Raw genomic sequence first — 12,211 nt, 5'->3', positions numbered from 1 at the left:
TAGTCTCTATTGCAAACAGCCTGCATCCAACGCTGTTTCTCTGTCAAGCAAACATTCACTCCCTGCCTCTCATTTGATCGTTCACAGCCAGGTACAGATAGCTCCTGTTTGCTGTGATCAGTGTTTGTTTTTTTAGATAAGCAGTTCAACGATGGGAGTTCACAACAAAACAAAGAGAGGCTGCATAACAAAACAAAGAGAGTAATTTAGTTAAAAGCATTCTGGGATATCTCCTTATTCCCTGGAGGCCAATAAAAGCGCTGGTGTGTGTCCACACTTGATGAGCAGCGCTGGATCACCAGTGCTGCAATTGCTACACCCCAACCTGACCAGGTGTACAGCCAGCGCTGCAGCCAGGGAGTTGCAGCGCTGGATGTGCCTTGCAGGTGTGGACGGTTACTAATTGCAGCGCTGGAAAGCCTCTACCAGCGCTGCAACTTGCAAGTGTAGCCAAGCCCTCAGTCCACACTTACTGAAAAAGAAAATCTTACAACTGGTGTTCAGAAGAGTGCTACAAGACACAAACATAACTTCATAAGCAGAAAGCGGAAAGGATACCTTCCCACATTATGACCAGCAAAATAATAATAATAATAAAATTTCAAAAAGGCCGAGGTTTCCAGATTTACAAACCTAAAACCCTGTGTTATGCTTTAAACCACCTCAGCATATACCAGGTTAATGAACATTAAAAAGTTAACTGCAAAGGAACACTGAAGCCCATTAACTTGCATATGTGCCAGCCAATATGCCCTCACTGACTAAAGGTGCAGTCATACCTAAATAGCTAAAAATTAATCTTGCCCTTTTAGGTTAAATGGAGTCATGTCACTGGCGCCATCTCTGTTGTTACATAACAGATAACAAAATCCACAGGGGCATGGTGCTGGCAAATAGAGTCTCAGGTACATGGTGTGATTTTTCAGAATCTCTTTTGGCAATAGTCATGTAGGTGAAATAGCTAGTACTTATGATCATGCCATTTCTACGCATGTATATTCATCTTGGTATCTGAAGTTATGAATATTAGCTGTGTTTCCTACATGTTTGCTCCTGTGGTAACGCCCACAAGCTATTTAGCCAGCATATGAAGGGACAAGTCAAGTTGAATGGTCCATTAAGGAACACTTAGCTCACAATGGACCCTGGAAAACGCCTGTCTACACTTAATGGACTTTTTGTGAATGTTCTAACTAGACTATGGGGGAGGGGGAAGTGATGGACATGTAACTTGACCATGTGATTTCAAACATCATCTTTCACAGTAAGAACAGATTTACCTTTAGTTGGCACTTGGCAGAAGCTAAAAGGCCCTGGCCTGGAAACATATCCCTTGTCCCTCTTTCCTGCTCTGGCCTTTTTCCTGCTCCAGCCTCTGGACTATGGGAGCATTCTAACCAAGGGACTGAGGGCTTTAAGGTAATCTGGAGCCTTCATATTCCTTGATCCTTCGCAAATGGATTATGAGTTGGATATGGTACACAGACTGTTCTAGCCTCATTGAGTGCTGATTTCTCCCTTGCAATGGATAAAGATCAGATGTCTGCTGACTTTCTACAAGTCAGCAGCCTTTGATACCTGTGGTATAAGCAACATAGCCCTTGCTTGAGTGGTTTTGTTCTTTCCTCTCCAAATGTCAAAGCCTGTTCCCATTGAACTCAATAGCAAAACTCCTTTGATTTCAATGGGAACAGGATTTGGCCCCAAGAGATCAGAGAATGTGATTTTGATTAATTGCTTATCTGTCTAGATACAGTTCTCATGCATATTCTGCCAGGCTGATTTTGTTTGCCCCTTCTGTATATCACGCTGAGGAAAATAATAAAACAATTTGGGCTGTAGTTCTATCAAGATGTACATGGCACACACAGTTCTATGCCTCTTTTCCATCAAACCCAGATGGCGCAGCATCTTTGCTTTCCTACTGCCTGGCAGAGAGCAATACTTAGGGTATGTCTACACTACCCGCCGTCTCGTCTAGACGTGATAAATCAATCCCCAAATGCACTTCCCCGTCGACTCCGGAACTCCACCAGGGCGAGAGGCGGAAGCGGAGTCGACGGGGGAGCAGCGGCCATCGATCCCGCACCATGAGGACGCGAAGTAAGTCAATCTAAGTCGATCTAAGATACGTCGACTTCAGCTACGCTATTCTTGTAGCTGAAGTTGCGTATCTTAGATCGATTACACCCCCTAGTGTAGACCAGGCCTGAGATAAAGGCAAGCTGGCAGAAGCTTAGTTTGGACATAAGGGAGGCACTGATAGTGTGTTAAGGGAAAGTGGGGTGATTGTTCTTCCTATCCTATCATTTAAGAAGTTTTCAGTTTGGGGTGCTCAATGAGACCTGGAAATACAGGTGGCACCAACGGTCCAAAGCATCATTTTAGAAGGTAAGGGGGGTGTTGGAGGGGACAGAGAGAGTGTGGGGGCCCTGGGCTGGGGGGTGGGGGAGAGTCACATAGAGGGTCACGTGGGGAGGTCATGTGCCCTCCCTTGTGTCCCTCCCATGAGTGCAGTACTGGCAAGAAATGATTTCTACTTGCACCACTGAGTAGGAGCAGAGAGGTTACTGTACCTCCGTATTTGGCACAAGTGTGACCACTGTTGGCATATTGTGCCCAGTTCTGGTGGCTACGATTCAAGAAGGATGTTGATAAATTGGACAGACTAAGAGCCATTAGAATGATTAAAGGATTAGAAAACATTCCTTATAGTGGTAGACTCAAGGAGCTCAATCTAGTTCATTTAACAAAGAGAAGGCTAAGGGGTGACTTGATTCCAGCCTATAAGTACCAACATGGGGAACAAATATTTAATAATGGGTTCTTCAATCCAGTATAGAAATGTACAACCTGAACCAATGTCTGAAAGTTGAAGCTAGACAAATTTAGATTGAAATAAGGCATACATTTTTACGTGACAGAAATTAGCCATTAGAACAATTTACCATGGTTGGTGATAGATTCTCCATCATTGACAATTTTTAAATCAAGATTGGAGGTTTTTCTAAAAGCTCTGCTCTAGGAATTATCTTGGGGAAGTTCTATGGCCTGTGTTATATAGGAAGGAAGAATAGATGATCACAGTGCTTTTGGCCTTGGAATCTATGAATATATGAACAAACAAGGATGCAAATTGATACTGATTTTGATGATGGTTTTACACCTATGAACTATTCTATGGGAATTTTCAGAAATTATATTTGAACTTTTGGGGCAGGACTAGATGATTGTGCAGCACCTAGCACGATAGTTCCCAACATGTTTGTGGACTTGAGGAACTAATATATAAATACTAATTAATAATAATAAAATATTACATATAGGATACATAATGACTAATATTTGTTATAAATATGGCTCCAAAACGACAAATAGTATGCTCTCTGTCGCTCTCATTTGTACATATACATGTATACACTTGTAGAATATGTGTGTGTGTGTGTTTGAATAATACAGTATGAATGTGTTTATATTCATGTGATAAATTACATATATCTTGTAACCTGACCGCTAGCCTACATTCTGCCCATTAGTCCATCTCCTCCAGGACAACCTGTAAAATTCCATCCGAGCAATTTCAATTTCAAAATATCTCTAAGGAAATGTTTCCTTTAGTTCCCCCGAGCTTGAGTAAAATTAAACAGGCCTGAAGTTCAGGATATGCAATACTCAATCCTGCATGCTGAATCTATGACCGCTATCTTGTGACATTTAAAGGTTAGAAACAGCTGAAGAGGGGAGACTGCTAGCTTCCCCCTGGGACAGACAGCACTTGCTTGTAGCCTAGAAAGGTCCTGGGTTAGCAAACTTTAAAGTGTGACATTGTTATTAACGGAAAAGCGATTTTAGGACAGTTTCAGAGGTCTTACATGTTTCTCTGATGCCTACACAGTTGGCTTTATGATAACTAAGCCATCTAGTTTTTCCAGCAGAGTACATACAAAAAGCAGTCCCAATCATTTAAAAACTCTCTAATTCATTTGTAAAATACTTTCGCCATAAACATGTTTTACTACTTGCTTTAACTTCTTACCTACAAAAGATTTTTTTTCCAAAAAAGAAAAACCTTACCTTGCCATTTCTACTTACCTATTTTTGCAAGAGATGCAAGAAGTATCCAAAGTGTAACTTCACAGGGAATTTGCACGTAGTTATAATCCACTGTAAAAACATTCATTCTCTCATCCTGAACAGAGCCCTCAGCATCATGATGGTCAGGCTTGTACTGAGTTGTTGAATTACTGCTCAAGGTGGATAACTCAAAATAAGTAGCAACAAAAGGACACTCCAGAGACAATAGCAACAGCAACCAGTTCAAAAAATTAACACACCTAAATATCTGAGAGCCCATGATTGGGGCTGAAACTTTCTTTTATACTATGTGTAGCATGTACTGTATGCACGAATGTATGTAATATTATCTGCTTTCAGTCTGCACTGACCCTAGCCATCAAGATTCCCTCAGGAAATTATCTGTCATGTTATCACTTTAAAAATCCCAACATCAATGTGTCTTTCTATTTTTGAATTACACAAGGATCTGGAGTACAGATGAAGACACAAGTATTTGCAGGCTTTTGAAATCTAGATAAAAACCTTCAGCAGCCTTGCACTGTTCAGGAATAGTCTCTCTTCCCCATAAGATTTTTACTTGCTCTAGGCTCAATAGTTTTCCTTGTGCCAGAGAAAACTAGGCAATAATGAACAGAACTCATTCAACAAAGACCACAAGAGTAAAAAGAATCCCAGGGTGCAGATCCCAGCATGCTGAACAGGTAGGACTGCCAACTCCATGCCTCCTCTTCCTGCCCTCTCTTTCTCCTTCATGTACTCTGTGTGGTCAGGGCACCTGGCAGCTCAAGTACCTGATTAATTGTATTCACTCACTTCACTGGTAATCAACCACTTCAGATGTAAATAGACTCTTCACAGGTTCCGTTAGTGACATCTAGTGGACATCCACAAAGACTGTACTCTTAAGTTATAGTAAAGTGATCACTAAAATTTGCTGTTTCTTTTACATCCATTAAATATATTGACACTAAGCTTAACACGATAGATAGTAATGATATCACAGACACAAAATTGGCATTTAGCACAAGTACTTAGCTAGTAGGTCTCTGGTATATGGAAGTGGGTCTCTCTGAATCCATCCTTCCTGTTGAAGCTCTTGCACGTTGTACAAAATGTGCACGGAAGCAGGGACTTGCACTTGGGTCTCCCACATCAGAGGTAAGTACCCTAGTTACAATACTATAGAGTCATCCTCGCATGCTCTTGGCCCAATGAATGCTTTAATATTTCATACATGGGACAGCTTCAACAGGCGAGACTGAAAAAGACTCAGTCACAATACCCCATAGCCCAGTGGTAAGGGCACTCATCTTCAAGATGGGTTCACATCAGAGCCCTGCTCCACATCAGGTAGAAGGGGCATTTGAACCTGTGTCTCCCACACCCTGGGTGAGTGTTCTAGCCACTGCGGGCTAAAGGTTTAAGGGAGGTGGCACCATCACCTTCCCCTGCTCAATTTTTGCAAGAGAGGGCTTAATGTGTCTAGCTCCAGGAGAGGATTTTCTGCTATTAAGCCCAACCAGAAGCAGTCCCCCCAACCCTTCAGTTTGGATTTAGGACCTTCAATCCCTTTGAAGGGCAGGGCTTAGAACCCACCCTGTTCCTTGGCATTTCAGATTGGCTAGTTTAGGTGTCTAGTTTAGGTGGCTCCCCATTCAGCTTGAGGATCCCCTTCTTAGGTGCCTAACTCTCCCCATACATTCTATAGGGAGCCTAGGCATCTAACTTGGGGGTATGGATTCCACCAAGCAGCAGAGCATCTAAACATTAGGACTTGCTTTGATGAGTCTAGTCCCCTTTGTGGACCTAGCCTGAAATGTCTCCCATCAGTGGCGGATTAGCCATTGGGCCAACGGGGCCTGTGCCCAGGGCCCCGGACAATTGGGGGCCCCCTGGAAAAATGGGCACCCCCTTGCCCAGCACTCCTGCAGGGAAGCAAGGGAAGCCCCTGTGCCCTGACCCTGCTCCCCGGCAGGAGCACTGGGCGGGGGTGTGGAGGGGACTGCAGGTGGAAGGAGTAGGGAGGGGCCCCCACTTGCTCTGGCCCAGGGCCCCACACACCCCTTATCCATCTCTGTCTCCCATTAATAAACAGATACCAACCCTAGGGTCACCATAGGCATTGTGGCAGCAGCACAATCATGGAAACATTAACTTGGAACAAAGGTGTGTTCAGGACTGATCTAAAGTCTGTTACTTCTGCAGGTGAGAAAAATCAAAATGAGATTATTTGACTTGGAGAAAATGTGACTCAGAGGAGAGACAGAATGAAGAATAATGCCTGGCTATCAGGCTTGGCTGTGTAACCAGGCTAAAAGTGCTCAGGAGCAGATAAGCCCCCAAAAATACACAGTGCTGGTTTCTGTGTTACAGAAAATCACATCTTGCGAATGTAGCTAAGGGGATTATTGGGCACCTCTGTTTCCAAGTCATCCTTAAAGATTCGCTTGCAAAAACTAGTGAAGAGCTCAATCGCATTCCCAAAACTCTCTGAGTTTAAATCCTCCAGGTAGCTGCTTGCGAAGTTTCAAGGATCCCTGTTTAGGTCTTCACTTGTAGGACTTTTCAGCTTCTTACCTGTCAAAAAGAACCTTTCTTTTGACTCCGCAGTTTATCTTCCAATTGTGTTAATATGGTGTCTAAAATGGGGTTAAAAACCTCACATGTAAAAACTTTTTGGGGCTCTGAAGACTTTTTGTTCTTTGCGAGTTTTCCTGGCATTAATTCCCTGTGTTGAAATCACTGCTCTCTGAACCATGTGAATATTCCTAACATTTCAGCCTGGGAAGCAGCAGCTTCCCTCAATGTAATGAACCTAGAAGCACATGTGACGATTCTCAGAGAGTCTAGGACTGTGAGTCACCTTGTTACTCTCTTGCCTCCACTGAGAGAATGAGACTTGCTGGTGCTTAACTGGCTGACACCTCCAGTCTGTTAGCCACCGAAACATTCTCCTCTGGGCTCTGCCAGACGTTCCTTTGCCTTGAAGATTAACAATAGGTGCAGTCCTGTCCCTGAACAACTCTGAAGCATTCCCCTGTAGTTCCCAACCCCATCTCCACTGAACACTCACAGTAATACCAGGTCTGCTGCCTCCAAGGGAAAAGTGTACTCACCATCTTGAACAATTTAACTCAGGAACAACTCCTTGTATAATACCACAGCACTGAGATATACTTATAGTGAAAACAATATTCACTTTATTATCAAAGGTTCAAGATTCAAGAGAAGAGTGAGTAGGGCTAATGGAAACAACAGGTTACATATAAAACAAAAATATAACATACTTTTTCAAGACTAAATTTAACAGGCTATCCTCCAGTCTAAATAAGTTTATTTCACCTCAAACATCTTTTGCAGCATTTTAAACCATGTATGATTGAGATCCCATTTTCATGAATGTAAATGAACTGTCTGTTTACTTCCTAGATGCAGGAGAAAAAGGGCATCCTTTTGCCTTCTCTGTATAACCCCCAAAGTTCATTTTTTGTCCCCAGAGAAAGGAAGACCTTCTCCTGGCTTATTTTCTGGTGGGCGGACTCCCTGTTGATTTCACATTCCCCCATTGAATTCATATGTAAATGGGGCTTCCTCTATGGGGCTTACAATGCTTAATTTACATGTGACCTGAAAGAGACTGGTGAATAAATATCTTTGTCTGGCAGCAACCTGTGTGTCACTTCTGCCTTAACATACACTTTAGAAACATATTTTCAACATACATATATAACGCCTTATGTAGTAACTGTGAATACATTTCATAATGAGATTAATGACCAACAAAACCTGGCTTTAATTTAAGATCTCACATGATATTCTTTGGTGAATCAATCTGTACATATCAGGAGCAGGATAGTCTTGTAAACCAGTTGCCATTGAGGGATTTATGGGTCAGACACTATAATTCTAAGAGAGGGTGTTGAAGGCCACCAACTAAACCAGCAAGTCATTTGAATGTCAAGATCTGGAATATGCAATTCTTCGGCTCGCAATGTTAATTTCTGACAAGAGAATATACCACACCTCAACCAAGCCGGAAACTGAAAACTCTGAAATGTTCATTTGCAAACAATCAGTTTCCAGGTTAAATTCTGGCATAAGGTTGTGTGAAGTTTTATCATTGGCTAAAGGATCAAGAACTCCCCCAACATGCTTTCGTAGTAGATGCATTGCCGCTACCCTTCCTAGCCATCTTGGCGTGCTTTGGCATTTTACTGTAACACTAATATGCTCTTTAAACACATCCCAACAGCTAGCAGAAGCAGAAAACAGGCTATACAATCTTTGAACAAGTCCAGAAAATAGAAAAACTTGGGGCACAAGCACTGCAGCAGCTTTTCCAGCAAGACTCGGGGAGTGGGCAGCACATAGGATGAAAGACTGCTGAAGTCAACTCAGAACACCTTTATATGCTGCAGTCATGTTAGCTTCATCAGCATAGCTTTGTCCCCTGCAACCATCTTTTTTCAACGTCTCAAAAATAACCTCTGTAATACCTTCCCCTGTTTTGATGTGGCTATCAGTGAAATCTACAAAGCATTGAAAAGGGCCCTGAATACACCATTTGGGGCACTAAAAGGGGCTCCAGATGATGCATTCAGGGCACTAAACACAGCTCCAAATATACCACATGAGACACTAATTGAGGCCCCGAATTGTCCACTTGGGGCAGTGGACAGGATCTCCAAACACATCATTTGGGACAATGAACAGAGAAGGTTAAGAAGAAAAGAGCAAGAAGTTAAACAAAACCCATAAAACCTCAGACCTTTTATGGGCCTAGGCCCAGTTCCACTGGAACCATTTTATTCTGTCCTGTGCATGGCCCTAACTGCCAGAGTAACATGCCCTGGAGTTCCTATTTCCTGCTTGGTATGGTGAAGTAGGAACATGAGGAGGAAAGTGTGTATGGGAGAGAGAAAAAAGCGTGATAGTTTGTAAACATCTTCTATTCCCTGTCCTTTTGGTACTACTTACTACTCCCATGGAATCTGTGGTAATTTTGGCTAATGATTTGGGTTATGGAATGCTATGGACATCCATTTTTAGGCATCCTTTAACTCAGTGTTTCTCAAACTGGGGTCGCCACTTGGGAAAGCCCCTGGTGGGCCGGGTCAGTTTGTTTACCTGCCCCGTCCGTAGGTCTGGCCAATCGCGGCTCCTATTGGCCGTGGTTTGCCGCTGCAGGCAAATAGGGGCTGCTGGAAGTGGCGGCCAGCAAGTCCCTCGACCTGCGCCACTTCCAGCAGCTCCCATTGGCCTGGAGCAATGAACTGCGGCCAGTGGGAGCCGCGATTGGCCAGACCTGCAGACAGGGCAGGTAAACAAACCAGGCCGGCCCACCAAGGGCTTTCTCTACACAAGAGGCAACCCCAGTTTGAGAAACACTGCTTTAACTGGAAAAACTGTCTGCCAGAGGCTTGAAATTCCTGGCTCGCTACAGCAGCAAACCTGCTTGAAGCCTATCTAGGTAGTAGGTGTGGTGGCCATAGAGCTGCTCTGTAATAATCTAAGAATACTGACCTATGACCATTTTATGTACACTGTATGTGGCCTGGTCAGTGAGGCACAGTTATTGTACACACCTATATTGAGTTATTAGACTTTCCTGTATGGACATATTCATTTAGCGTAATAGGGGGCTGCTGGGAACAAAAGCAGGAAGGCAATACAATGTCTGTAGCTAAGACATTTTCCAACAAACACTCACAAGGCCATTATAAGACAATGGCTGAGCTATTAATGGTGAAGATGATTTCCAGGCTCCAGTAGGGTTGCCAACTTTCTACTTGCACAAAACCAAACACCCTTGCCCCACCCCCTGCCCCACCCCTCCGAGGCCCTGCCCCACCTCTTCTCTGAGGCCCTGCCCCACATTCACTCCACCCCACCTCTGTCGCTTGCTCTCGCTACGCTCACTCACTTGCTCATTTTCACTGGGGTTGGCTCAGGGGGTTGGGTGTGTGATGGGGTGAGGGCTCTGGCGGGGGAGCAGCTCTGGGGTGGGCCCAGAAATGAGGAGTTCTGGGTGCAGGAGGGGGCTCCAGGCTAAGGCAGTGGGCTGGGATTCAGGAAGGAGTGAGGGCTACGGCTCGAGGTGGGGCCAGGGAGGAGGGGTTTGGAGTGCAGGAGGGGGCTCAGGGTGGAGCCAAGGGGTTCAGAGTATGGGAAGGCACTCCAGGCTGAGGCAGGGGGTTGGGGTGTGGGAGGTGGGTATGGACTCTGGGCTGGGAGGTGCAAGTTCCAGAGTGGGGCCAGAAATGAGGGGGGTCCAGGCTGGAGGAGGGTGTTGGAGTGGGGGGGGGGGCGGGATGAGGGTGCTCCGGACTGGGGCTAAGGTGTTCAGAGTGTGGAAGGGGGCTCCGGGCTGGGGCAGGGGGTTGGGCTGCAGTGGGTGTGTGAGGGCTGTGGCTGAGGGGTGCAGATGCTTGGGTGGGGCTAGGAATGAGGGGTTTGGGGTGTAGAAAGGTGCTCCAGGCTGGGACCAAGCAGTTCAGAGGGCGAGAGGGATCAGGGCTGGAGAAGAGGGTAAGGGTGGGGGAGGAGATAAGGGCTCCGGCTGAGGGTGCAGGCTCTGGGGTGGGGCTAGGGATAAGGGGTTTGGGATGTAGGAGTGTGGTCTGGGCTGGGACTGAAGGGTTCGGGGGTGGGAGGGGGATCAGGGCTGTGACAGGGGGTTGGGGCGCAGGATGGAGTCCAGGGTGCAGGATCTGGGTGGCGTTTACCTCAAGCAGCTCCCGGAAGCAGCAACATGTCCCCCCTGGCTCCTATGTGGAGATGTGGCCAGGCAGCTCTGCATGCTGCCCCGTCCGCAGGCACTTCCCCCGCAGAGCCATCACTTGGGGCAGGGGCAGTGTGCGGAGCTCCTTGGCTGCCTCCACATGTAGGAGCCGGGCAGGGGGACATGCCACTGCTTCCTGGAGCCACGATCCTGCCTTAGCCCCACTGCATCTATGACCGGACTTTTAACGGCCCAGTCACCTGGCAACCCTAGGCTCCAGCCCAAAGTTACACAGCTGTTTTGCCAACAATGGGCACCAAAGGGACGCTAACCAGACACTCTCTAGAGAGAGAGAGGGACTCTGGAGGGAGTTGTGAGTTGAGCTGTTTCTGGTGAGAAGAGATCGTCATGGAATACAGACTCTCCTGTAGGAGTGGCTGAAGCTGTTGGGGCCTTCCCAGGAATGGGAGGCAGGTGTAGAGACTGTTTATTGATTTAAGATGTGTTTTCTCTTAAATGCTTTGGTTCTAAATAAACAATACTCTGCTTTAGGGAGGTTGTCTGGCCACTGGATACCACAGTCATTATCCCAGCGGGAGCAGAACTGCAGGAACTGAACATAACTCAGACCTGCTGAGGTAACTATGATTAGCATTAGGTGACTGCTGCCCAAGGCCATGTGAGAGTGGGAGACTCACTTGATTGCACCCCAAGAAAGTAACAGCTTGAAGCCTGACACCTGAAATGGGGTGTACTCAAAGAGAACAGGAGGGTTCAGAGGTACAGTTAGCCCGGTAACTGTGACAATAGGGATGTTGGTATGTGGCCTTATTGGCACAGCTGCTGGGTACACAGAGCTCCCACCAACTTCAGTGGGTGTGCAGCACTTCTGGAAATCAAGTCAGTGGTGTATACATGTCTGTGTGAGTGAAAGGTTTCCAAGCTAGTAGAATGCTCTTTTCCCCATTCCAAGAATCACCAGGAGCCTCGGTTCAATCCCCTAAGAAAAGAGTATCCTATTAGAACCACTGGATTTCAACTTGTCTCCCCTCTTGTTCAATGCATATATGGGGCTGCTAGTGAGGTGGTACAGGCTGCAGTACTTTCATTATGCTGTTGACACCCAGCTCTATAGTTGTCAGGCTGTCCATGTCTGCGTGAGGCCAGGGCATGATGAGAGCAAGCAAAATTCAGACAGTAAGGTGATGCTGGCAGGCGGAAGCAACTGGAAGATATTCTGGGGGATCCTCAACATTCAGGATGGAACTTCTTCCCATTCTATGGGTGAGGAGAACCTCAACCCTATCATCCCAACATAGCTATGTGAGGGGATCCTTGCTGTTTTCTCCTCTCAATAGGCCCTCTCTCATGGATTTTTCCCACAGAAAAGAACAATCTGGGATAAGAATTTAG

At 45.7% G+C, this 12,211-nt stretch overlaps 1 protein-coding gene across 1 annotated transcript in view; it reads right to left on the bottom strand.

Annotated features, from left to right (window-relative positions):
- The window catches only part of SLC9A4 (solute carrier family 9 member A4), a 43,777-nt gene extending 39,423 nt beyond the window's left edge, over positions 1-4,354 (bottom strand). Inside the window, exon 1 of the mRNA XM_044988542.1 lies at positions 4,093-4,354. Within this exon, the coding sequence (XP_044844477.1) occupies positions 4,093-4,354 (262 nt within the window). The remainder of the gene's footprint in view (positions 1-4,092) is intronic.
- Positions 4,355-12,211: the final 7,857 nt, after the last annotated feature.

This window comes from Mauremys mutica, chromosome 1 (genome assembly GCF_020497125.1).
Source record: "Mauremys mutica isolate MM-2020 ecotype Southern chromosome 1, ASM2049712v1, whole genome shotgun sequence".
In the NCBI taxonomy this organism is placed as follows: Eukaryota; Metazoa; Chordata; order Testudines; family Geoemydidae; genus Mauremys; species Mauremys mutica.
The sequence above is the reverse complement of the archived record's forward strand: the minus strand, read 5'-3'. Positions and strand labels throughout refer to the sequence as shown.